At 43.8% G+C, this 26,982-nt stretch overlaps 2 protein-coding genes and 1 long non-coding RNA gene across 3 annotated transcripts in view; 2 read left to right on the top strand and 1 right to left on the bottom strand.

The window, feature by feature from the left end:
- The window catches only part of GABRA5 (gamma-aminobutyric acid type A receptor subunit alpha5), a 55,864-nt gene extending 36,549 nt beyond the window's left edge, over positions 1-19,315 (top strand). Inside the window, exons 6-9 of the mRNA XM_066313580.1 lie at positions 9,457-9,600; positions 15,248-15,400; positions 16,652-16,863; positions 17,777-19,315. Of these exons, the coding sequence (XP_066169677.1) occupies positions 9,457-9,600; positions 15,248-15,400; positions 16,652-16,863; positions 17,777-18,079 (812 nt within the window). The 3' untranslated portion in view covers positions 18,080-19,315. The remainder of the gene's footprint in view (positions 1-9,456; positions 9,601-15,247; positions 15,401-16,651; positions 16,864-17,776) is intronic.
- Positions 19,316-23,947: 4,632 nt separating this feature from the next.
- Positions 23,948-26,365, bottom strand: LOC136357927 (uncharacterized). The gene is made up of 3 exons (XR_010742976.1): positions 25,985-26,365; positions 25,742-25,879; positions 23,948-24,032 (listed from the first exon to the last, which is right to left on the bottom strand). It is a non-coding gene; the product is annotated as an uncharacterized lncRNA (long non-coding RNA).
- Positions 25,983-26,982, top strand: part of GABRG3 (gamma-aminobutyric acid type A receptor subunit gamma3) — a 288,690-nt gene continuing 287,690 nt past the window's right edge. The window contains 1 exon segment of the mRNA XM_066313582.1: positions 25,983-26,058. Within this exon segment, the coding sequence (XP_066169679.1) occupies positions 26,006-26,058 (53 nt within the window). The 5' untranslated portion in view covers positions 25,983-26,005.

Genomic DNA, 26,982 nt, shown 5'->3' with positions numbered 1-26,982 from the left:
CAGGATTCAGAAACAGAGGTATATATTTAGCTGCGCAAGTAGTTCCAATCACTCTCAGCTGGTTTCAGGCCATAAAGATTTATAAGTAAGGGTGCTTTGAATGGTAAGCTCAGCAGATATACTGACTCTGATGGTTGAGTCCCTGATGCCACTTAGTGGGTGAGAAGAATATCTCTAGATCAAAGTGAGTTTAGTTTCATTCTATGATGTTACATGTGGCCAAAAATACCATGTTTGTGAAGGCATCCTCCACAGCAAGATCGATTGGAGTATTTTCTAAAATTCACTCTGCATTTCTCAAAAGAAACTCCAGTGACACTTCTGCAGAGCAGGTCGTGTTAGCCTTGCTGATAGAAAGTGGCACCTTGCAAAATGAGGGGACCACTGCAATTAAGATTAAGCAAAGGTGCCTAATCCTTGTAAAGGTACTATGCAAAGTGAGTAATGGTATCTGCCACACTTTGGAGGATACTTTTGTTTGCCTTGCAAAAAGTAAATTAAGTGTCTTAACATCATCCTCATAACCATGCTGTTTTTCCTAATGAAGCAGTTAATATAAGTGCTTAATATTGTGATTGTAAATTCGAAGTTCATTAAGTGTTAGTACGGCATTCAAATTGGCTGGCTGGTGTGGAATTACCACATGCCTGGCCTAGAAAGACCAACATAAGGTCAGAAATGTTCCTGGGATATTTAGCATTTAAAATACCATTCTAGCACATCCTACTGTTCTGTTTCTCTAGTCCTCTTAGAGTTGATATTTATGCCAGCCATAAAAGGGAAAAATAAAAGGATCAGAGGCTGGCACACCAGATTTTGACAAGTTCCACATGAAAAACTGTTGTGTTTCCACCATTAAGTGTGATGTAAAATCAATTCTTGGGTTAGTTCTAGACTGAGACAGCTGCCACTAAACCTGAAAATAACGAAGGAGGTTTATTACGACTACTGACTGCAGTGAGGGGAAAAAATGGGAAGAGGCAAAAGAAGGAAGACATGACGCTCCCTAACATCAGCTCTCAGATGGAAGTAGGAGCTCTGGGGGGATGGCCTGGTGCTGCTGGTACTTTGGTCCCTGGCTGTGTAACATCCCCACAGCACACCCTGTTTAGACACTTCTTTCAGTCAGCTTGTGGCAGGCATCCCACACCACGAGTGGCAGAGTTCAGTTGTCTACACCCAGACATTTTTTTACTGTTTTGCTCCAGGCTCCACCATGGAAAAACATTTTCTTTGCTGTTTTGTTTTTTATTTCTCCATTTCTGAGTAGAGTCTTGAGAACTTGCAATCCTGAGACACACAGCTCAGTTCAGTTTGCCATGCCTGGTTTTTACTGCCTATGTGTCAGATTTCACAGCAAATACTCACTCCCAGTTGCAATCCCAGTATGTGGGAAATAGATGTTTCCCTCGTATTGCTTCCCCATGGTATGGGTGAGCATGATGGGGCAAGAAAGAGCTGCTGTCACTGGTGATTGTGCTCATTTTTAAGAAACATTCTGTGTGACTCTGCACCCCTCCGAGCTCAGGGCTTTTCTTAAATGCTGCAGTTGCATCCTGTGAAGGTGCTATGCCTGACTGAATTATTAGGACAACACTGTTCATTAGTATTTGTGTTATATCCATCATTAGCATGACTGTAATTTTGTGTACCAATTTGAAAAGAGTAAATTTATTGTATTAAAGAAGTCAACAAATTTGCCTATGCTAATCATGAATCCAACCTCCAAAATCACCAGTTGTTTTCAGTTTGGGTTTTTTACTTTGCTTTATATTATTGGCCTCAAAGTCAGGTCATGTTTAGACTTTTTTCCCATTAACTGAAACTTCTAAAATTACACAGGATCTTTCACCCGATTTCTTCCTCCGAAAAAGAAAAGAAAATGGCTTTTGCAAAACTGTATGTCTCAAAATGAATTTGACAGACATCTTCAGTTCTGTATGTTTCACCACCTTGTGGGTACACTCTGTGCTTCCATTTCATTTCCAAGCTGAATTTCTATTCCCACCTTTTCCTGAGGTGATTTGTAAAGTATATTTTGAAAGAGAATAATTTTGATCTAACTTAGATCTTTATTTTTTAGCAGTGATCAGCAGCGTATATTAGTGTTGCTTAGTAATGAAGACTCTTGAGACCTGTATGGCACATTTTTCAGAACATCCTATACTATTCCCTGCAGAATGTGACAACAAGATCAAATAAAACTGTATCAGGAAAACATATAGAAAACTACTTACATTACCAAATTTTTATTTTTGTTTTCATTTGAGGAAGGACAGAAATGTTCATTTTAGTATGACTGGACTTTCTACTGCCTGTTTTACAGCCAGTGGTGTCTTACAACTTTTCATGAATATGCTCATGAGTTTCATCATTTTTCATGAATAATTTCCTCCTTGGATGTCCTCTATTGTCACAGACAATGATACTGTGCCATTCCAAAAAAGCTTCCTTCTGGTCATTTAATTTTTACTCACAATTGGAACCAGTGCATGGCCAATCTGAGTTTCCCAGTGCAAGAAGAATAGAGACATTATGGAGAGAATCCTGTGCAGGGCCATAACAATCACTGAAGGGATGGGTCATCTCTACTATGAGGAAGACTGAGATCTTGGACTGTTCAGCATGGAGAAGGGAAGGCTCAGAGGGTCCCAATGCATCTGTGTAAATAGCAGGGATTGGGGAATGAGAGATGAAGAAGAGGGAACTGGGTGCTGCTCAGTAGTGCTCACTGGCAGAATAAGGGCCAGTGGTCATTAAAAAACATTAAATTCCATCTGAACAGAAGAAAACATGCTTTTATTGTGGGAGTGGCCGAACACTGGAATAGGTTGTCTAGACAGATTGACAGTTGCCAACAGAGATTTGAGTATCTTGGAGATATTAAAAACTTGACTGGATATGGTGCTGGAAAAATGCTTTTGGTGACCCTGCTTCAGTAGGGTGTGAGACCAGGTGATCACCAGAGGTATCCAGCAGTCCCTGCCATCCTGTGACTGTGTGTTACATGAATTTGTAGTCCCATGTATTTGTACACATTACACTTCTTGTCTGTGCTGTATTTAAAATCATTGCTGCACTTTATCTGCTGTAAACTCATGCCAGTTTAAATGATCAGTCTCAATTTTAATGATTTCTAGTCCCTAAAGTAATTGCCAAAACCCTAAAATTCTCCCAAGAATGTCAGAATTCATCACACTATGGCAAAATTTGGGCTCTTAATCATTTAATATGTGAATACATTCCTCTTGGTATTTAAATTGATATTTTACATTAAAAATTCTTTTTATAAAAAAACTACTTCCCCAAGACCTAGACCATACATATCAGCACCATGTCTTGTTATTTTTATATTTAAAAGTACATTTTTACTAGATTTGTTGTCCATTTGTTTTGCTCTTCCTATAGAAAGATCTGATTTGTACATCAAGTCATTCTTATAAAGTCATTTTAATGGGAAATTCCAATTATGGAGCTCAAATCTGGCCTGAGTCACACAGGCACAACTGTTGACAGATGCTTGGTAATGGGCTACAAAGTATTTGTGCACAAACCACAAGAAATCCAGCCTGACTCCTAGAATTCAAGCTGGTACACGATGGCTTAGTAGCAGCGCTGTTTTGCAGCCTGCAGGAGTCTGAGAGGCTGTAAATCTGGATCACTAGTGAGTTATATAACAGCCTCTAAGTGAGTCAAATACATTAATGGTTAGATAAGATAGATATTTGTATGTGTATTCAGATTGCAATTAGAGTTTCTAAAAAAGCTGACAATTTATGCACATCTTCCCCAATCAACAGGCTTTGGCAGGGATTAGGAATACTCCCAAGATTAGGCAGTCTGACAATCCTTGTGGCATGTACTAAAAGTCACGATAATAAAGGCTTAGAATGTAACTGCACAATTGGAATGAATAAAATAGAAAACAAACTAGAAGACATCTTTCTGCAGTACTCTTTAAGTTAATTCAGCATCCAACTAGCATATTCTGAAAATTCCAGGCATGACTTGTGGATAAATGATCTGTTTAACTGTGGAATGTATCTTGAGCTTACTGGGTGGGCATCCAAACGCACTGCACAGGCTGCCTTAACTTAACTATGCAGGTACTGTTTTATGCTTCCTGTGAGGTTTGTCAAAGGGTTTACAGGGTGTTCTGAAGAGGGATTCTCTGTTTCTTTAATTATTTTATGTCCTATAATTAAGGAGTGAAAACTTCCTGGCAGATACCAGTGGTGATTTTTATTTCAGGGGTTACAGCTTAAAAAAGTCAGTCCTAGAAATATGTCTGGGTTCCATAGACTTGAAGTTTGGGTTCATCAGTCCACACTTAGGTTTATTTGACTTAAGGGGCCAAGAAACACTTCCCCACCACCACTTTTTGGTCCCCCCCCCCCCCCCGGAGTTTCTTTCAATTATGGAGGAGAAAGAAAAGGAGTGTCTGTCAGTAGTGACTGATGCCACCACTGCCCTGTGGTGAGGGCAGTGGCAGGAGAAAACTCCCAGCTTGTGAGTTGCTTTTTGAATGCAAGGGAGGATTCTGCACTGCTCACACTGTTTCATTTGCAAATGAAAACATGGCTATCCTCAATGCCAAGGCAAATGTTTGGGATCCTCCAGGTCTTACCCACTTACTGTTGTGCTTTGGTAGACTTTTTCTTAATGTAATTCATCTCTGGTTGTGGTCTCTCCCCTGCCCACTGTTCAGTGGCATAAGAAAGACGATGTCTGCCTTTCCTTGCGAGACAACAGGAGCAGGGAAAGTGTGGGAGAAGAGCAAGGGACATCTTCACTGTTTTTATATTGTGTGGTGTATGTTGAATGCTAGAATGTAGAAAAATAGATCTGCTTGTCAATAAATATATGAGAAGATATTTCTTTCATCATTCTGGTAGGTGATAAGCCTGCAGCCATTTATCAACTGTCCAGTGGAAATAAATGTCTGTTTTTGTTTTCTCACATTTAATAACATTATACTTCTTTGTAATTTTAGCTGTTCATCTCAACTGCTACCTTTTTTTTTCCTTTTTCAAAGAAATGAGCATAGAAGAGAAAAGGTACTTTAATGAGGCTTCTTCCTTTCTTTGACAAGACAGCAAAATGATTGCAAAGAACACAAGATTAATTATTTGGATTCATAAATCCAGAAGACACACACTTGCTTAAAGTAGAATAAACACCAAGCAGTCTCACTTGGATTTGCCGTGCTTTGAAGTTGAGTTTGCTTTTGCAAAACTACCAGCATCATTTTCTCAGCTTGCTATCCCAGAGCTGCAGCTACATTTTCCTATCACCCTTTGGGAGACACCCCACCCTGTGTGTAACAAAGGAGATTATATATTTCCATATTTCCTTTCATTGGTACACCTTTGTCATATCTCTAAACAGCAAGACCTGAAGCTCCTCAGTGCTCCAGCAAGCAAGGCTAGTAGGCAACCTACTCGAAGCATTGCTTAAGTGGAAGAGTGTTTTTACAAAATTAGGTATGACAGTGAATAATACTGTTTCTCCATTAGTACTTCTACCCCGACAGCAAAATAGCATCACTCTATACTACACCCACAGTTTCAGCTTTCAATATGCCTATGCCTAATTATACTGCAGGGGTTATCAGCTGCAGAGCTGGAGCTTCTGGTTGTCAAGTATGGAATAACTGGAGTTTGAGGCTTCTGTGAAGATGTGGTACAAGGTTTGCAGTAGGAAGACAGCTACGTGCTAAAAGTACACAGGCTTATCCATCTGGAGGTTTATCTAGATGAACAGAAAATAGATGGTCAGCTGCCACACCAAGGAGAATGGGGTGGCTTTTTCCTGTCAGAATTTGATGTGTAATAAGGAAAAGAGGCATGGAATCAAAAATCTTAAATTAGAGCTTCTTAAAACAGAAATCATGTTTTATTATATTTGCATGGAAGATAGATGAGGATCATATCATATATGTGATCCATTAATAGAATATCTCTAGATTGGGGTAAATTCATGCTATTCCTCATGTGACAGACTTCTCCTGAGGAGGTAAAATCACTGCAGGTTGCATTGGTTTGGGTTGTGCTCCACAGGAACACATTTGTTACCCTCTTGTGTCTTAAAGCCCTGGCTGTAACCATCCTGCCCTTGCACAAGAGTCTTTTCTAGATGAGCTGTTCTCCCTTCTCCCATGGGTACTCTACTGCTGGCCTAGCAGTGACACAGCTCTCTGTCTTGCAGCCTTACGATAGATCCCGTAAGAAAGGACCTACAGACAAGAGTCTTCCTCCCAGGCAGGGACAGGCCTCATGCTGTGCTCTTGCCTGCCTGAATCCTCTCTCTTCTCACCAGCTGGCCTGGGATTGGCATCACCCTTCTCTGACATGGTTTCAAAAGAAAACAGTATTGCTGTTTTCATGGAGTATTGCTTAGGCATACCTGTGAGATCTGGAGTTTTGGCACCTCTGGCCTCTGTCTGAATTGCAGGTATTTTACAAGAGGAGCTGCTTGACTCCTGCAGTGTAGGAGCCTCCAACCCTGTTCCACTGCAATTGTTTTAGCACCCAGTAAGGGCTGCAATTCACAGCAGAACTGTTAAATTATTTTTGGACTCCCCTGGCCCACTGGCCAGGCAGAGAAGAGAACCAAAGCATCTGAATTCTTGTTAAGCCTTACAGGTCTAAATTCCTGTGTGACTGCAGTTTCAGTGAATTTGGTTACAGTACTCTGTTTGGGAAGTATCTAGTCAGGATATCAGAAAACAAGACAAATACAGTTATCCTTTTGGTTAGGATCATTGCAGAGACAGGGAAGTGCTGAGTTGGGATACATCTAGACCATCCCAGAAAAAAAAAAAAAAAAAAAAAAAAGGAAAAAAAGTCCAATACTGTTGTTAGGAGCTTGTCTTTGTATAGGAAGTTACATAGGTAAAAATGAAATTTTCTGAAAATCCCAAATCTACCTAAACAAATCCCACACTCCCTTGGGATAATCAGTACATGAACAACATAACATATACTAGATAAACATTTAAAAAAAGGAGGGCTTTCTGCATCACTTTTTAAAATGGACCTATCTCCTCCCACTTGTCTTCTCCAGATCTGGCTTTGAAATTATTTACAGTACACTGTGAACTTGTAATCATCTCAGAGGTAATAAAGTATCTCAGATCGAAAGGGAAGGTGAAATTCCATGACTTTTTGTGATGCAAATATTTTGAAATAGGGAAGACATCCCTTCTTAGCCTTTCAAAGCAGATCACGACATGTAATTACAGTAATTTTACTGCAGAGCTACAAATACAAGCATAAGGAAGGCATGTGGGCAGTCCTGCATGGCTAACAAAGGATAAAAAAATTGTATATTCTCAACTTCCAAGCCCAGGATCAGCTCCAGCCCTGGATACAGCAGCAACTATCAGATATGTAACAAAAAAATATTTCAAATAATCATTGTCTTCTTAGTTAATTTTTTTTTTCTGAGAAGGTTATTCACTTTATAATTACCAGCGTCCCACCCAGTTAGGAAATTCTGCCCTGTTCTTCATCTGAATCTGCCTGGAACCATCTTTCAGGCACCTTTTGCGAGTAGTCCAAGAGATTCACCCTGGTTTCAGATTTCTGTATGCAGGTATCTATACTCAGAGCTTGAGCTATGTCTCAGCTTTTTGTCAGTGAGCTGAATAAGCTGAGCTGCTTAAGTTTCAAATCATTACTTATTTTCCAGTCCCTGGAGGTACTTGTAACTTTATTTTGAACTCTCTCCCCATCTCTGTCCTCATTATTTCTATGTATTTTCTGAGGTGTGGATGAAAAGCCATAAACAGTCAGAGCAAAGGTGTATCTAGCCTAGAGCCCTGCCTCCCACAGACCACACAGTAATGTTAATAACAGTGCACAGAAGGTGCTGCTTTCTTCCCTGCTACCTGGTCTAGCATTCAAGTGAAGTTCATTCTGCTACACACGTGCTCTCTGCCTGAACTGGGATCGCTTCCCATTTTCTGTTTGACATTCCTGGTTTTATGGATCCAGGGATCACCTTACCATATTTCTTGCCCTTGCAGGGCCTCAGAAGCTCATGCTGACCCAGTGCCTATGAATTTTTTGTAAGTCCTCCATGGAGCTTCACCTTTCCAAGACAGCTCACTTGCTCTAGCAAACAAAACACGCAGTCGGATGGAGTGAGTACACATCCTTCAACCAAGGCTTCTGTCCTTGGCTCTTAAGTCCTGATCTGGAAAGCCTCCATGTGTTATCTCCTGAGCTAGGATGTCAGGTTTTTTTCCTGAAAAAAACATTCTGCACTGCCATCTTCCAAGTTAAAAAGTGCAGAAGGTGAGATACTAATACTTGACTTCAGACCACTTCCAAGTCTACCTGCTTTTCACCTTCCATTTGGAGAGAAAGCCTTGTCTGCTTTCCAGAGATTTTAGTACAATGTACTCTAGCCTACTGTAACATGCTCGCAGGAATGTGACCTGAAAGCTTGCAATGATAGAGGATTTCTAAAAAGTGTGAGAGCTACTTATATTAAATAAAATGTAATTAAATATAGAGTCGTCTCCTGAGCTTTTTGAGACCATCTGCAGAGAAGGCTTAAAATCTAAACCCAGCACTGACTGTTGGTAAAAGGAAACTGAGATTCCCTTATAATATTGTGATTAATCTGGGTGTCAGAGCATTCAAAGTTAAAGCAGCATTGTAGAGGAAGGAATGAGTTGCCAGTACAGAAACCACATTTAATTCCTAGGACCTCTGAATCTCTAAATGAACATGAGAGAAATCACATAAACATCTGCAGTTTTGCAGGTGTTCACACTACCACTCACTCTGCTATACACAAAACCTACTTTCTCCTCACAGGTCTCTGCCCCATTCTTGCTCTCCTCCATGCATTCTTACCCCTGCATCCTCTGTCTGCTCTTCAGCATCACAGGCAGAGGCAAGCACATTCCAGCTTCCTTTATCCACATGCAAGACCTATGCCCTCAACCCACACGTACGAATTCCAGTCAGTGTGTACACACCAGACCCAGCATTTGCACATGGCACCACTTAGAATTCTATCCTGGAGACAGGACAAGGCACAGAGGATCCCTGTTTTCCTGGCATTCAAAGTGTCTGAGTCCTTTTGAGGGGGAGCTTCAGCAAAATACCTTTTGCAGCTTGCTGGGCTTTAGGAGCCACCAGCGAGGTGAATATAGGTCTGAGCTGCTCTTTCCCCAAACAGAGGATTGTGATGGATTGTATTTATACCTCCACTGTTCCAGCCTTTTACAAACCATCCCACACATCTCTTATATTAGAAGGCTTCAACCTAATATTTTTTGAGCTGGGCATATGGAACCATGATTATATCATCTTTATTTGTTTTTCTCCATTCACTCTCACTCCTCCATTCTTCTCTCTCCCTGTCATTACCATTTAAGGATACACTAAAATATTACACACTTTTTTACTCCTTACTGTCTTTTTTCCCCCTTGTTGGCAGATGCTTACCCCAATTCTGAAGTGATCTATGTGTGGACTAACAGCACCACAACATCTGTGGTGGTGGCCGAAGATGGCTCACGACTTAACCAGTACCACCTGATGGGACAAACTGTGGGCACGGAAAACATCAGTACCAGTACAGGTAGGGGGAATATTTCCATCCCAGGGTTGCTGATGGCTGGAGCAGGAGGAAGATTCACAGGCTCTGGTTATTTTTCAGTAAGCTAGGGAAGCACCTGTGGGATGTGGAGTGCTAGGGAGATCCTGTGCAGGTTCATGCTCCCTAAGCAGAGGCATTTAAACACTGAGAGGGTTAAATGCTGGGTCTTAGATACATTGCAAGGCTGTGGCTGAAGATACATCCAAGCTCCTGGTATTTACAGGAGTGCCAGAGAAGCCTCACGCAGTGTCTTGGCGATCGCCCTCGCTGAGGCTGCCAGCGCTGTTGCTGGCTTATTTTCCCGTGGGAGGAACCACCCTTGGAGGCAAACACCACCCACGCATCTGATCCTTTCAATCATCGCTTTAAAATGATTGCTCGATGGAGCCACGTGGGAGCGCGGGGGGGCACGGCTCTGCTCTGCAGCGTGTCCGGGGACCGCGTAGCCGGAGAGGAGGTGCAAACCCCGAGGATTCCCATTCCCTCTCGGGCTGAAAGCGGAGGCGCCAGATGTGGCAGCATTAGGGAGGCAAAGAAGCTTTAATCCCAGGCCGGGCATCCACGTGAGCCGTGCCCCCCTGCTTCTTAAGGCTCCCACGCAAGGGCAGCCCTGGGTGTGCATTGGTGGGGGGGACTCCCGGGGGGGTCGAGGCCGGGACAGGGGATCACGTGCGCTCGGTAGGATGGGGGCTTAACCAGGTTACACAATGCACTCGGCTGGAGAGCATTAGTGGCATCCAGCGAAGGGAGGGGGAAGAGGTGGAAGTGAAATAGACTGCCATGAAGAAAAGGGGGATTTCTACCGCTGGTGGTTGCAAGGGGCTTGGGTTGGGGAAAAGGACAGCCTGTGGCAACGTGCCTGGGAGCAATTCCTGCAGGCAAAGCCTAACAGAGTCTGCTGGTGGTATATTGTGTCCCTGGTGAAAAAGGACAGGCAGAGTTGTAGAGGACAAAGTAAAAAGTATAGATTAAATTAGGAACCTTTTACTATCTGTAGGAAATTTAGGAGACATGAAAATAGGTACATGTATGCTTGCACACAAAGTTAGTTGGACTGAAATATAAAGATACATAAAACTTTGTGCTTTTACTGGAAAAAAAAAGAGGGACATCTGAGCTTGTGACTTGTGCTCCAGAAAGGACACAAAGTGAGAGAAAAGCCTTTCCTTGGGCAGCCAGTAAATTTGACTGCCATCTCCATCCTATAGACATCCACCCTGTCCCTTGCCCATTTCAGGAGACACAAAGCTGCTGCTAAAGCAAAGATTCACAAAGTCAAAGGAAACATATGAACAGAGTGGTCACTTTTGCAGAAAAAGAATGAGTACACTATTTCCCATTAAAGAGTAAAGACACCTTTTTCCTTACCAGTTCACCATCATAGCTGCGTTGTTTTCTGCAATGAATGGCAGCTCCCCTCTCGCCTTCATTGTTGCCAAGAAAAAAATCCAAAGGATGTAGCGGTGCATCTCCTACAACCTCGTCCTGCTCTTCAGAGCAAGAAAACCATCCAGCCCAGGCAGTGAGTGCTCCAGCGTGTCAGCTCCAGGCCACTTCCAGTTTGCCGCTTTGCCTGTGAAAGCTCCTTGTACTCCTCAGCCCAAGGAAACACTCCAGACAAATCCCAAAGTTTCCGCACAGTAAACACCTCCCTCACGTATTTAAGATTTATGCTAATAAATGCTGTGTTTCCCACGTCAAGATTTTATATTAATGTCCTGGGTTACATCTGGGCTGGCTGGATTCTGATTGCAGGGTGGATCACAAAGAGCAGGACACAGATTGTAACCGGGGATTAGCAAAATACAAAAATCCGATTTTGCACAGGGAAAGCATCAGTCAACGATGGATTTTCTGGACTTCATCAAGCTCGCAGGAGGCCAGTAATCAGCATTACTTACGAATGGCCATCGAAGGCATTTCTTCCTTCTATTGAATTGTTGAACGTAAAAAAAAGAAAAACCAGATAGCTATTGCATAATCCAAGTGCTTGGATATTTTGTGGCTTTTATGACACACAAGTCAAACTACACAGCCCTTGCAGCTGTGTTAGTGTATGTCATAGGTCATTTATGCCCTTCTTTCTACCAGACTTTTTTTAAAAGGGAAGTGCCAGACCCGTACCAGTTCCTTGGGATTCTGCTGACTTGTAGCTGCCCGTTTGGCTGGCTTCTCAGAAAAAAAAATAAAAACCCCTGGCATTCCTAATTCTCAAACCAATCTTGAAATTTGGAACATTTTAGCCGTGGCACAGAAAACAGCTCTGTCATATGCCACTTGTTTGGTTTTTTGGCTGTTTGTTTTTGTGGTTTTTGAGGGGATTTTGTGCTAACATCCACAAATGTTATTCACCTAAAAGACATTTGACTGCTCACACTGCTTCCAACAGAACCAACATCTGTTATGTCCTGGTGGTAGAAGTGCTGAAAACAATCAGATACGAGATTTGAGTCCAAGTGGATCTTGCTGCTTTCCACAAATGGTTGCCCAGTTATGTTCCCCATACCCAGAATCTCTCATAGCTAACTTAGGATCTGCAGTGGCACAAAACAAAACATAAACCCACTCCTTTGTGTACTGCCAGCTGGAGCCTGAGCTCTGTAATATCCATAGCCTAAATAATAAAAGAATAATTCAGCTCTTCATTTTGAACCAAATAATTCTGATTTTTTCTTGAGATGAATATTTCCCTAGTATCACTATAAAAGGGAAGATGCATTTTTTTATGGGCCAAAATATTCTGGATGTCAGCATAGTCGGGGAGGTGTCTACCTAATGTCAGGATCTTGCCAGAACAGCCATTGATAGAACCTGAGTCCAGATATATCTAGTAAACAAACAAGCTTGGGGGCTGGTCTAGCCTTCTTAAAGTACTCAGTTGAATCGCAGCATAATGGCAATGGAATAATGTGTGTAAGATCCTGGAAAATCTTTAAGGCATGATCTCCAGAACTCCATCAACTAGATTAAAAAAAAATAAAAAAAAAAAATACTGTAGCAGCTTTTAAAGCATAAAAAGCCCCTTAAGAGCAGCAGCACAGTAGCACAGCTCTGTGAAGAAGTGCAGCCATTTCTGCTCTACGGCTTTTCGTTAGTACTAGATTTGTTTTTGTTTACTAACAATAATTTGTTTTCTGCAGTGATGAGTGGACCACATCAGGAACAGGATTCTCTTTTAAGTGCTACATAAACCCATAACAAAAATTAGCTCTTGCTCAAGAAAGCTTATGGTCTAAGGATAAACAGTGGCCTTACAGAAGTAAAAGGGAGCTTTGCCGCTCCAATAGAGCCAGTATCTTGTTCTATAAACAAAAGGCCAACTCAGGCAGCTTTTAGCTTTACTTTAAGCAGCAGTCCCAGGGCATTAAAAACCAAGCTGTGGGGTTTTCTTAAGCCCTAAGTCTACTGGAGGAAGTATTCCTAGTATAGACATCTTTGAAAGGGACAGCATGGGAAATCAAAGAAAGTATCAGCTGGGAGAAGAGCAAGTACAAAATCAAGGTGCTGTGATTATTTCAGTGAAGACAAGAGTTTTGATAGGTTAAAGAAAATGGTAAGGTAAAAATAAGCTGTGGAGGGCCATCAGGATATAGGCACTCATTTTCTGTGTTTTAAAAATGAAAAAGAGAGGGTCCTGTTGCTCTTATGAAGCTGTGTGGATTGTTTGGTTTTTGTTTTTGTTTTTTTTTTATTCCAGCTCTCAGAGCATACTGTCAAAATTGATAATGCACATTGTCACTCAGTAGTGAGCAGGAAAACTGTGACTCAAAGACATCCCAGTGCAGTAGCAACTCAGAAACAGTCTCTCTGCCTGAGATAACAGACAGGCAAACCCTGCTGCAAATACTCCTTAATAAGGAGCAAGTGGGGTTCCTCCTGAGACCACTGCATGTTCAGCCTCCCTGGTTCAAAATTACACTAAATGGAAGGGAATTAGGCTTTTCTTCTCAGGGGTTTTCTCCCCAGTTTCACAGCATTCTGTGTCCATTTCCACTTCACTCTTCAAGGAACTGTTTTACCAGAAAATCAGACTCCAGAGAAAGACATAAAGATTGAGGCAGGATGTCAGTTAAGATATTTCTGTGTTATTTCGCTTTCTCTAAAATCCTCAGCATGAACAAGGTATGTAAACTTGATGCAGAATAGGGGAGCTCCTGTAGCATAGTGTATACCTGCAAAAACCCTTTCACTGTAAACCTGTTCTCTGCTAATTAGCCATATTGTCTGTTAGAAGTAATCTGCCAAATCTAATAGCTTAGTAATGCTGGCCACAGCTCAACTCAGGCTATTCACTCAAGCCAGAATTAGTCTGTTGGATGTTTTCCTTTTGTGGATCTTCTGTAGGGACTAAGAGTCAAATCTTGCAACAGAGATTATAGCTATAGTTGTTCTTGAAGGACAGTATATATTTCAAAACAGGCATTACTCTGATTCATCAGCACCCAGCTGAATGATGCATGCTTTTAAATTACTTTGATATCAGTGAAGAACTGTTAGGGCTTGAAGGGATGGATTGCTTCTTATTCTTACATTTGGTTTTTACTGTTATTATTCCTAGGCAAATAGTGGCATGCTTTTAGCTAGCAAGATTTTGGATTTGGGGAGCAGTTACCGTAATGAATAACCTTCAGTAACAACTACATGGTTTTCCAGAAATACTCTGAAAGGACCAGGGAGCAGTTACCACCAGGAATAGTCCTCAGTAACAACTATATGGTTTTCCAGGAACAATCTGAAAGAACTGGTTAAGGTTTGATTTTTTCTGAAACATTAGGGAAGGTGACAGCTGGTCTGTCGATTTTTGAGTGCATTTATTTAGGCTTTCATTGAAATTCGGAGGAGCCAATAAATGGCATATTAAGGCAATGCTGTGAATTTGGAATATGAAAAAGAAATTGAATTTAGCACTGCTGTGGCAGCTTTTAGGGAACTCTACATGCAGGCAGTACCGTATTCTTTTGAAGGGCTAAAGCGTACCAAATTCTAGGAACACTGCATGCATTAGAAGATTTTTTCCCCCTGGACCAGCAATATTTGGGGTTTGGGTACTCAGATTAATTAGACATCCCAGGATCCATATGCAAAGTGGCAGTTCTAGCAGAAGATGCTGGGACTGGCAGTCCCTAAAATGTGGTGCAGAAGGAGTGTCTGGACCCATTTTCACTCTTGAAAACTGGTGGCTTGGCCATAGCAGTTTCCTTAATGAGGTTAAATTCTGCTGCTAAATCAGGTTTCTAAGAGTCGAGGGCCCTAATTGTTACTATGCTACAGGAGTTTATAGGACTGAGTCAAAACCAGACAATGTTAAGTCAGTGCCAGCAAGCCAGATTTTTAAGCCTGTGAACATCACAAAACTCCAGATGCGTAGGGAGGACTGCAGCTTTTCAGTGTACTAGGAATAGCTGTCATTGTCTTCTGCTTTGGAGACCGAATGTGAAGACTGTGAGGGTATAGCAGTACCTGTGTCTCAAGTGTTGGTTTTCCACAGTGCAGAAATCCATACAGTTTTTCATGAAATTAAGAATGGCTGAGTGGTATCCTCAAAGTGGGGGTTGGAGCTGGCCTCGTTCAGTCTCTAAATCAATAAACTTTCCTTATTTTACTCAAATGCACATTTTTCTTCTTCTAGGTGAATATACTATAATGACAGCCCATTTTCATCTGAAAAGAAAAATTGGTTATTTTGTCATCCAAACGTACCTTCCTTGCATTATGACTGTGATCTTATCGCAAGTGTCATTTTGGCTAAACAGAGAATCTGTCCCTGCTAGAACTGTCTTTGGTGAGTATCCCACTTTCTCCTAGAACACAGATAGGATCTTTGTGGCTTGTGGAAGTGATTTGCTGTAACAAAACCACACTTCACTACTGTTTATTTCTGCTTGAGATGTTGTAAATGTTTTCTCACTCTCTTCCAATTTAAACTGAAAATCAATTTAAAAGCCCTGTCTGGGCTTTTTTTGTAAAGTTATGACAGAACTTGGTCAATCAGTTATGTTAAAAGTAAGAACAGAAGAATCAGATTAGTGTGATTTGTGTTGGATTTTTTTCCACTTGGGTAGATACTGGATGGTTTAGAAAAAAAGACATATGGATTACCATATTTAATGTATACTCCAGCTAAGCATTTGAAGCAGCTATCACTTCAAGACATGTTGTTTGTCTTTGTTGTAGGATATTTATCTAGGAAAACCATGTAGAGGTTAATTAGTGACAACTATCTCTATTACCATCAAACAAATTAATATGACTTTGCATTTAGAAAATGTATATTTACTGAAGAAATTGTTATGGAAAAAACCTTTGGGGTGTCATTAAATTACTTGGTTTATCCCCAGAAGATTGCAGAAAAAAAGCACTTTCTCAAGTGAAGGTTGATGAAATAAGATTTTTACTAGATGAAAAACAAGGGGAATATGAACAGTTTATTAAGTAAAACTTTTTTCAGCATTCTAAAGGAGTCACTCTTCTGTGACTAGCCTCCTGAAGTCAGTTGACAGCTTTGTTCAAAAACCAGCTCAGCAAGTTATATGGAGACAACATAGGTAGTAGCATCACTTTGGTGATTGATTCTAGGTTTACAAAGCTGTAACTGAGAGTTGAGTTTTTGCTCTTGGGATAATCTTCCCACAGATGAAAGCAGTGGCTGTTTAATCATTTACTGTCACATGGGAAAGGAGGAGCTAGAGTCAAGGAAACCAGTAACAGTCAACAATTTTAAACGTACAGTCTCTGTATAAGAAAACAAAATAAGTAGTCCCACTTCATTCTGACAGTTAACACAGCCTGTGCTTGTGTTACCTTAAAAATCCTTATTTAAATACACTACAGCTAGAACTAACCACAGCTCCACAGAATAAAACATCTGAGGGCGAAGGCTTTCATTTTTTCTGATTCCTTCAAGCCGTGATATGCAAACACTGATTGACTCTATGTGGCCTCTTAGGTGTACTGCTGAATTGGGATATGCTTCTCACTCAGGATCCCATAAGGATCTCTGATCTGATCTGACTCTTACTTTTTTTCTTTTCAGGAGTAACAACAGTCCTCACCATGACCACCTTAAGTATCAGTGCCCGTAATTCTTTGCCAAAAGTGGCCTATGCTACTGCAATGGACTGGTTTATAGCTGTTTGCTACGCTTTTGTATTTTCGGCATTGATTGAATTTGCAACAGTCAACTATTTCACCAAGAGGAGTTGGGCATGGGACGGCAAAAAAGCCCAGGAAGCTGCAAAAATCAAGGTGCTTAACTTATGTTTTTTAGATACCTAAAATAAAAAGCAAGTATTCAGTATAGTTTAAATAACTGAACACTCCATTTTTAGCTTCTTTGTGAAAAAGGTATTTAATTACCTCGTGACATTCTTGTACCTTCCTGTAAATGAAATATGGTGCCTTCCCTTCACAGAGATAGCGTACCAGTCTCTGTCATCTGTATGAAGAACTTTTGCAGAAGCACAGTGGGCATTGAGTATATGGGGCATGGGATTTCAGTCATCAGACTTCTGATAATAGCGGACATACACCATGAAACGTATCTCTGCAGAGCACTCTCTGTATGCTCTCCTAAATAAATAACAAAGGTCACATTGAGCTCCATGAGTCGGGATCCCACCACAGTAAAAAAAGGAACCAAAGACTGATTCTGTGAAAACACAAACTTTTGAGTTTCACGCTGAAATATAACTTACAGGATAAGATGGACTCTTGGTAAATCATCTCTTGGAGAGCTCATACCCACAGGAATCCCAAAAGAGGCTTACCAAGAGGCCAAGCTAGCAGGGGCAATGAGCCCTTCCCCACACTCTTTGCAGCATCTGGGGAAATGAGGTTCACGTCTTGTTAGCTGTCCATGGGACAGCACCCTCTTCAGATGAAAGTCCACATCTCACTGACAAAAGAAGCTGCTAATGCACATGCCAGGTGGGATGTGGGTCCAGCCAGTGAGTCTCAGCTTTCTCTGATCAGGGAAAGTTGCACTTGAGTAAGGGCTGCAAAATCAAGGCAGAAACATCTGTTTGATAGTTGAAGTCAGAATAGCCAATAAGCATTAACAGGTGTGCTTGATTGTGGTGCTAAGCTTTTTGGGTCAGTATCTTGAGAACGTTTCCACTTTCTGTTCTTGTGGTATAACATTTTGTTCTTTATGCTGCAGAAAAAAGAGCGCAATTTACTGGGAAATAAACCAGCTAATACCTACAGCACCGGGAAGATGACTCCTGCACCAAACATGCCAAAGGACTCAGCCCCATCTGTCATCTCAAACACTACACCTGCTCCAGTGAAGCCTGCAGAAGAAAAGCCTGCTGAAAGCAAAAAGACTTATAACAGCATCAGTAAGATTGACAAGATGTCCCGGATAATTTTCCCAGTGCTTTTTGGAACTTTTAACTTAGTTTACTGGGCCACATATTTGAATAGGGAGCCTGTTATTAAAGGTGCCAATTCTCCAAAATAAACTGAAGTACTCTGGAGCCACATGTGAGCCATACTTACAAAGCAGATGCTACCAAGGAAAATTTGCGATCCAGATGACTTTCTACGTTTGGGCAATATTCTTCAGGAAGTTTTTTGCATGTTTAATAATATGTACAAATAATATTGCCTTGATTGTTTCTACATGTAACCTCAGATGTTTTGGAGACGATTATATAACTTTCAGCAACGGATCTTTATAAAAGATCAGAAGACATTGAACATGGCTTCTTTGCTGCTGAGTATCTTGCATTGATAGTTTACAAATAAAATAAGTTATATTTTTTAACTGTTCAAGTGTACTACATATCGTGGGTTTTATACTTCAGATGTACAGTCATACAAATATGGGCTTAACCTATATTTTACAGAAGAGCTCCACTATTGTCATCTGATAAGTTACTGAGTAACGCCAGTTGTAAATGTGCCAAATTATTAAGTGTAGGGCTATGTTTGAGCACCTTTACTAGCTACAGGTAGTGCATTACTCCACAGACAAAACTGCTCAGCCCAGTTTTCATTGGAAGTTTAATACAATGCAGTAAATCCTAATGGGACTAGGGTGATTTTCACTGCTTGAGACTCTAGTTTGCAGTGAAATAACAAATGGACCAGGATGCTACTTATGTAAATAAAGATGACGGAATCTTGCCCTTAAATGAAAATACAAAGTTTGTTTTGATTTGTATTCCAAGGAATTCTCTCTAATGATTCTCAGTATTTATTAAAAAAAAAAAAAAGAATTATATTGCATGAAATTAACATAGATTAGGAACACACTTGTGCAAATAAAACTTTTAACAACAGCAGTAGACATTTTTATCAGGGTAAAGTAAATTACGTTTGGACATTTTTCCAAGAAGATGACTGTGTTATATTAGCAGAGATTAGCAGAAACGAATTACAGTAATTCTGCAATAATTATTACTTGTTTCCCACTGCAAAACCCAATCAGCCAACACTAGGAAGTGCGATCAGAAAAAAAGATGTGCTTCATGACAGCAAGGTGTTTCAGTGACAATATTGACAGAAAGGTCTTTGTACTGTCCATCTGAAACTTTTCTATAAAACGCCTTGCTGCTGACAATGTGTTTTGCTTTCACAATGAATGAGAAAATGCCGTCTGAGTTTTCAGCTCTTTCCTCCTTTGGCATCCTTTAATTGTTCCAGAAGCTTTTGTAATTAAATCTTAATGTTTAAATAAAAAATGCATTCAACATTTGATTGCAAAATGTCATTTTTATACTGGTTATCCTTTTAGAAAGACCAAAGAGCACACCACAGAAGCTGAAGAATTAACTGGAAAGCACACATGCACACACTTGATCATGTGTGTACACATGACATATCCTCCCTGTTGCCCAGAAACAGACATGTCTTGAGTGAACAACAGTAAATCAAGCTGTTACAGAATTAGGTACTACCTTGCTGTGGAGCAACAATCCCATGATCATTTGGGGACAGAGTGGAGAGTTCATGCTTCACTTTGAGGTGAGGGTCTGGTCTAGGACTGGGGAGTTGTCTGTCTTCTTTTGTGTCTTCTCTTCAACCCTTTCATTCCTAAAAATTGCCAAGAAAAAAATTACAAGCTTTTTGTTTGATGCTGTGAAATGAGAAACACATAAATTCCTGAGGGCAATAGAGAAACCATGGGACTAAGTGACTGGATGCTGATAAACAGGAGGAAGGGAGGGGGCACACCCATCTATTCAGTGCTAGCCTGAGCTGAGGTGAGGATGTGAATCTCTGTTTTCATGTAGCCTGCCTGTGTGTTTTTGAGCAGCCATATGTCTCCCTGTTCATCATCCCCTTGGGGGATCCCTTTGGCCCTATTGCAGTGCTTATTGAAAGGCAAAAAATTATATAAGTCCCTTTGCTATTTCTTCAGATGAGAAACTCGAAGAATTACAACTGAGTTTCGTGAATGAGAAACTCAGAGCCATCCTTGACTAGCATCTTCCCCAGGTCAGTTCTGGAGTCTGCCCCTAAGAGTTTCTATACTTTATTTTGTTACACCCAAGTCTGACTCTTATTCTGTATTACAGCATTATTTCCTGGTCTCCACTGCAGGACTCAGTGAAAGGATCTCTAATTCTGATCTGTTTTATTTACATGGAAAGTCATCTTCAATCAATATGGGTTTATCTGCAACATGTGCTCATTCATGAACACTAGTGTTCCATAATTTGGAAGATGCTTCAAAAAGCATCTAGGCTGGGTAGCAATAGCACTCTGGGCTGGAATACTTAAATGTTATTGCCTTTCATTATAGACTACCTCACAATTTAAATCTCTCCACAGTCAGTGGAACTGTTTGTGTGGGAGATCACTACTCACTGAGATGGTATCCAAACTGTGGGAGATGGGAGCACTTCCCAGGTCCTGGCTCAACCAAAATGCCTTGGCGTTGTCCAGGCTGGGGTGGTATCTGGATGTGTGTCAACCTCCTCTGTGATCCCCTGGAAGTAGCTTGGGCTTTCAGGAATGGAGTGAGCTATGTCACTGTCCCCAGAATGGGTGAAGTAGGACCCTGCAGGACACAGGTACTTCATAGCTCAGTCATGGCCAAAGACAGTAATAAATAGGAATTGCTTCTCATTGATTTTTTTTTTTTTTTCATACATGCTTTCATGAAAAAAATAAGGTGAGAAGTGAATTACAAAAATTCAGCACTGTAGGAGAAGTGTGTGCAGGCTGCTGCCAGATTTCCTTCCTTGCACCCATTAAGAATGAAAGAACAATTCAAATACAATGGAACAGATTTTTAATTCCTGATATTTGAGCTGTGCCATCTTACTTCAAGGATGAATTTAAGCAACAATGTATTTTCTAAAGTGGAACTCTCTTTTGTTATCTTGAGTTGTGTTCTGCTTTTTTTCTAAATGAAATGTGCTCTCTGTGGAATAACTGAACATATTTATACACAACTGAGGAAGTAATGATTTTATGAAATAATCTCATCTTTCAAAAATTCTTGCTCAACATCTAACTCAAACTTTGGAGAAAAACTAATGAAACTGCTTTGCTCTTCATTTTATGCAGAGAAGATAAATGTAGAATTTGCAGATTTTTAAATCTAGAGATAAAGTTCTTTGTAACAAGTATATATTTCCCCTAATACCCTTGCTTCTCAGATTGGAATTGACACTGAAATGATAACATTGCTTGAATCCTTTCTGACCTTTTATGTTTTTATGTTATTACAAGTATAGTCATTGCATGGTCACTCTCAGATGACATCCTCACTTTACCAATTTTGCATCTTCCACTATGTTGTTCTAGACATCTGTTCAATTTTGAGAAGATAGAAAGATTGGAAGTTAGATTTTATGAAGCCCAAAGGACTTCTGAAGGATCTTCCAAAGATTACCCCTAATTTAGACTCAAGTGTAAGTGTCCCATTCTGTAATGCATTATTGCCTTCTCAGTGCCATCCTCAAAAGCAATTATCTCTTCTCACAGTCATAATGTCTTAAAAGTTGGTGCTTAAATTAGTCCCTGGCTAAAAGCAAAGTAAAAAGGAAGAATATTGATTGAAGATACCAACTAATTTCAGTTAGATGAATTTGGAGTTTTTGAGAAATCCTGATAAATTGCAATGGTCTGGACCAACAATAGGCTGGACTTGTAGGTAGGAAAACTACCACAGAGAGGGCAACTCTCTGCTATAACTTAACACATATATGATAATAAATGTTGGAACAAGCCACCCGAGGTAGTTTTGGCCTCAGTGGATCTGGGCTCAGTTCTTCATTCACTGGGAGCTGGTGTGTTTTGATGTTCTCAGGACAGCTGTGCAGGGGTGGTCTGGCCCCGGAGGAGCAGCCCTGCCTGCCCATACTTATGCCAGAAGCCTACACAAACCTGCTGAAAAGCTGCAGCATTGAGTGGGTCATCCGAAGAGATTCTCCCTATCCTGCCCATGAGCCAGAGATAACCCTGTGCTGAAGGACAGAACTGAGTGCACACAGAAGGTGTCAGGACCTCTAAGGTTCAACTTCCTACGTAAAGGCTCCAGCAGGAGCAACAGAGACCTTCAGTCAGAATAAACTGGCTCAAGCCTCTTAGAAATCTCTAATAAGCCTTCAGCTGGTCTACAGGAACTGTGGGAGATGAGATTCAGGTCCTTACTTCTTTATCTCAGAGCAGCCCCAGTTCCCTTCTGTGCTTCTCATGGTATATTTCACTGGAGTGCCAGGAAAACCACCAGTAAGGCTTTCCTTCAACACTGAATCTCAGAAAAGTTCAGGCGCCCAAACTGTTCAGTGCTTGAATGGGGCTCCCAGTTCCAGCAAGTGAGGAATTTGATCGGGTCCCATTCCTTCCTCAGCATTTCCACCCTCATTTATGCTAACTAGCTCCCTGCCCAGCTACTTTCAGAGACTCGTACTTCCCCACTGCACGAGACATACCACACAGGTATCCCTCAGGCTGAAAAGATAGTCACCTTCTGTGAAAATGTAATGAAAGGCAAGTTAAAATGTGGATGCATTTTGTTGTGATGGAGAATATTGCTGAGAATTTAAACATTTTACTATCATTATGTGGCATGATAAAATGTTCTTTTGTTAAAACGTGTGCTGGATAATCCTGACCCATACCTGAATATACAATTTGAAAGGCTCAGCAAAGCCAGAGAGTGTGCTTAAAAGTAAAAGAGGAGGAGCAGAATTAACCGAGGCGTAAGGTGTAATGAAGAGTAATGAAGGTGCTAAACTATCCTTTTGGCACTAACATCTAGCTCACCGAGGACAGCAGCAAGAAAACCTTGAACATCACCTTTTCTTTTCTCTTACGTCCTGAGGAGAAGGAATCAGAAATCAATGGACCATATTGCTCCGATCGAGCCTTGGGGATTTCTGACACTCTGCAAAGAAAGAGGAGACACTGTGAGGGTCTTTCTCGAGGTCTGAGTGACTTGATGGCCACATAAACCTCCAGTCACGGCACACGGTCACGGCGCTGGGATAACCGAGCGCTCTGCCGCTGGCTGGAGGCGCGGGGTGGGGACCCGGCCCGATCCCTGGCGCTTCCCGCCGCCGCCGCCAGAGGATCCCGTCACCGCGGCAGGATGCGGTGAGGGCGGGATGGGGCTGGCGGGCGGGGAAGAGGCGGAGCGGCACTCGACGGAGCCGCCGCGGCGGGGAGGGCGCCCCCGGCTCCTTCCCCTCCCGCCCGGGGTCCCCGCGGAGCAGGGCCGCCGAGAGCGGGGATGCGGAGCTGGACCTGCCGTCGCCATTCGTAAATCGCCGCCGGGGTCCTCTCCCCCGGGTCTTTCTGCCTCCCATTGTCCAGCTCACCCGTGCCGCCGCCCCGGGAGGTGGCAGAGGCACCCCCAGCCGCCCCCTGCCGCTGGGGCAAAGCGAGCTCCCCCGGCCCCGGCCGCCGCAGCCTTCTCCGATGCTGCAGCACTGCTGCGCTCCCCGGCGGAGGCGCCGGAGCCGGGCTAAGCTTTTATTGATTCAAACTGAGTGTGAATACACACTTCTTTTCTATATGGCCAGCGCAGGGGAAACCCCTCCTTGCATGACGGGTGCTTCCCGTCCTTGCTTTCCAAACGCGCGGGCGCTGCGAGCCGGGACGTGGGAACCGCGACCTGGGAGCCCTAAATGACGTTGCATAAGCAGCAGCCTTCAGGAAACCTTCAAGTGCCTGCGGACCGTCGTGCGGCGGTGCCGGAGCCCCGTGCCGCCGGGACCCAGCGGCGCTGGCGGCACTTTGTCGGTCCCTGGGAGGCGGCGGCTCCCCTCCCTGTTGGCCCCGTCCGCCGCACAGCCCCGGTGTTCCCGCAGACTTCGCGCCAGCGGACCGGCGTGCTGCTTGACCGCCAGCACAGATACTGCTGGTGAAACCCGGGCAACCCCCGAGCATTCGCCGTCCGTTCCCTTCCTCATTTTCTCGGGGCAGCAGGCGGCCTGGCTTCCACCCGCATTTCTCTGCTGGTGGCGGAAAAGAGCACAAGCCTTGTAACAAATGATTATTAGCAATTCACAAGTAACTGCAATTAGCCAAAGTAAACACGAAAGAACTGCTGTACAATCTAGTAAAGAGGCGTTTGGGTTGGAAATAAAAAACCCGACAAAACCCGAAAGGTTGAAAGAAAACCTCTAAAGAGTGAATAACTGAGAGTTAATTGCCTGACTCACGATAGATTTTCCTTAAGCTGGGTCGTTCTTTCAAAAATTAACTTCGGGAGCAGAACTCCCTAAATCCAACTCCTCTAGGCATCGTGTAGGAGTTATTCTAAAAGCAACATTGCACTTTCCAGCAGATTTTTTTTAGTTAAACAATTAAAAACGACTCCCCCAGTTTTGTTATGGAAGTTATATCAAAGGGAGAAGGAAACAGAGATTTACACTCCCGAGATTTCTGATCCCAGGAAAGCGGTGACTCGCTGTACCTCTGGCAGAGGTTTTTTTTGTTGTTGTTGTTGTTGTTGTTGTTTTCAAATTACAATTACGTAAGTGAAATTTTGTCACTTCCTATTCTGAAAACAAAGGGGAGTATTCCAAACTACCCTGATGCCCAGTGCAAAGCTCCACACACCTGAAGAGAATTGAAGTCGCTAAAAATCACATCTGTGCTTGTTCCTAGTGGAGTACAAAGACAAAAGTTGTCCAAAACCAAACTATTTTTGCCCTGAATACACTTGACTGTTGTCTCATTTCCGAGTGTCATTGCAGAAAAACCTAATTTACTCCAAAGTTTACAGTATACAGATGTACGCACCATGCAACCTGGTCTACAGGATCGCGTAGACCTCTTCTTTTCCCCGTATATACATTTTTCTGGCATACCTTGTGCACATAAATGTGTATCCGTGCATTCGTACAGTACATACAAACTTCTGCATACATCCACCTAGATACAGAGGCATACAGAGAAACATACTGCCTTGCGTTTGTCTATCTGTCCGTGTAAGTAGCCGCACCGATTACACGCATGTCTGTGTACATCGGGATGCCCGATGTCGCTCCGATCACCCCGAGACCAGCACCCGACCCCTCTCCCTCCATCTGAAGAGAGCACCCGGGCGGTGGGGGGGGCTTTCGGCAAGTGATTTTGGGGGTTGGGCGTGAGGGCATCCCGAAAACAGCAGGGGGATCCTTCCACCGGCCGCCCTGTCTGAGGCACCGGGCTGGTGATGTCGGGGAGAAGTCCCCGCGGCCGGCGGACTGCGGCTGCCGCGTTTGCTGCTCCCCCTCTCTTGTGTGCGTGTGTGTGCGCCCGCTGGGGCGGGGGCAGGGTTCACTTCCCGGCTCCTCCAGTTGCCGGCGAGGCGGGAACCTGTTGGGCAGGGAGCGGGGACGAGGCGCTCTCCGATGCGGGGCGGTCCCCGGCAGCGCTCCGGTGCCGCGCTGCGGGGCCGGCTGCGGGCAGGCGCTCCGCGGGGGGGGCGAGGTGCGCCCCTTCCCCCCGCCCCGGCCCGCCCCCCTCCCGGCCCGGCCCGGCCCGGCCCGCGGCACCCGCGGCCCGGCGGGCCCCGGACTGCTCCGCGCTGTGCACCGCCCGGGGGCACGGGCAGCGCCAGCCCGGCCGGCGGGAGAGGCCGCGCCGCTGCGCCCGGCGACTGGCTGCGGGCAAGGGGGACGCCGCAGCTCCGTGCCCGCTGAACACCTGTCAGCCCGCGGAGCCTGATTTATACCTGGCCTTGGCAGCCTCTCCGCTGGGGATTTCCCCCTCGTTCCACTTCTTCTGCTGCTTTTTTTTCCCTTTTCCCTCTCGCCTCCCCCCTGCTTTCTCGGAGCGTTGTGGAAGAGAGTGTTTTCTTCAGGGTATTAAGCTGAGAATACAAAGGAGGAGAGGCTCATACCTTTACCTCACTGCCTCATTCTCCCTTCCATGTGAACATTCTGCAACGTTTCCTTCATCCTGCCGCACCTCTCACCTGGCCAGCGCTGTCCGGACCATGTCCGCTAAGCTCCTGCCGCTTTTCTTCCTCCTCTCAGTGTTCCACGCTTGGTAAGTCTGCGCTCCCCTCGCCTCCCCCCGGCCCCTCTGCTCTCTGCACTGGGGCTAGAGGGCTGAAGTCCCATTTGCCGGAGTTTGCACAATATTCGGCACCCAGGAAGAACAGCGGGCTCTCCCCACCTTCTCCCCGCGCCGTGCCGGAGCTCTGTTCCCGAGCACGGCTTACCCCGCTCCCATCCCGGGACCTGCCTGGCTCCGCGGTGTTCCCGGGGCGGTGGCACCGCCGCCGTACCTTCCCGGCGCCGGGCGAAGCCGGAGGTGCCCGAGAGGGCCCTATCCTGAGCCGGCCCGGCAGAAAGTTTCCCCCTCGGGCGGCTGCCAGCACCCGGTGGGCCGGCGGCCGGGGCTGCCCGGGCTCCCCTCACGGCCCCGGCTTCCCTCCACGCCACCGCCGGGGGATCCGCGGGCGGGGCCGGCGTGAGGAGGGAGAAGGTGAGTCGCGGGATGCGTGGTCCCCTGGTCCCCGCCTTAGGGCCAGGAAGGGTCTCCCCGGCGGGGGTATCCAGTGCTATAGATCAGAGGGGCACAGCCGGCAGTGTCCGCCCCGACCTTTTGGATTTAGGTCCTTTTGGATGTCCCGGGGCTGTTGTACATCCCCACAGAATAACCCAGGCAAAGGGGTCAGCCCAGCTCTCCCCTGTAGGAACCCCGACAAACCAGGCTACAGGCATGCTCAGAGGCCTTCCCCTCTCCTCCCTGGCAGCCTGCCCCACACCTGAGTGGTGTCTATCTCCTAAATCCCCACAGGAATTAAAGGATGCTTCTTGCCAGCCTCCACAGCAAGTGTGGGACACACCTATTGCAGGAAATAAACCCTTTCCTGACAACGTGTCAGAGTTTTCTAGACTTCTTCCTTGCAGTTAATGCACAGTCGCCTCTTTGTCTCCTTATAGAATCAAAACTGATGAAGAGTTA

This window comes from Sylvia atricapilla, chromosome 2 (genome assembly GCF_009819655.1).
Source record: "Sylvia atricapilla isolate bSylAtr1 chromosome 2, bSylAtr1.pri, whole genome shotgun sequence".
NCBI lineage: Eukaryota > Metazoa > Chordata > Aves > Passeriformes > Sylviidae > Sylvia > Sylvia atricapilla.
This window is presented reverse-complemented; position numbering and strand designations above follow the sequence as displayed.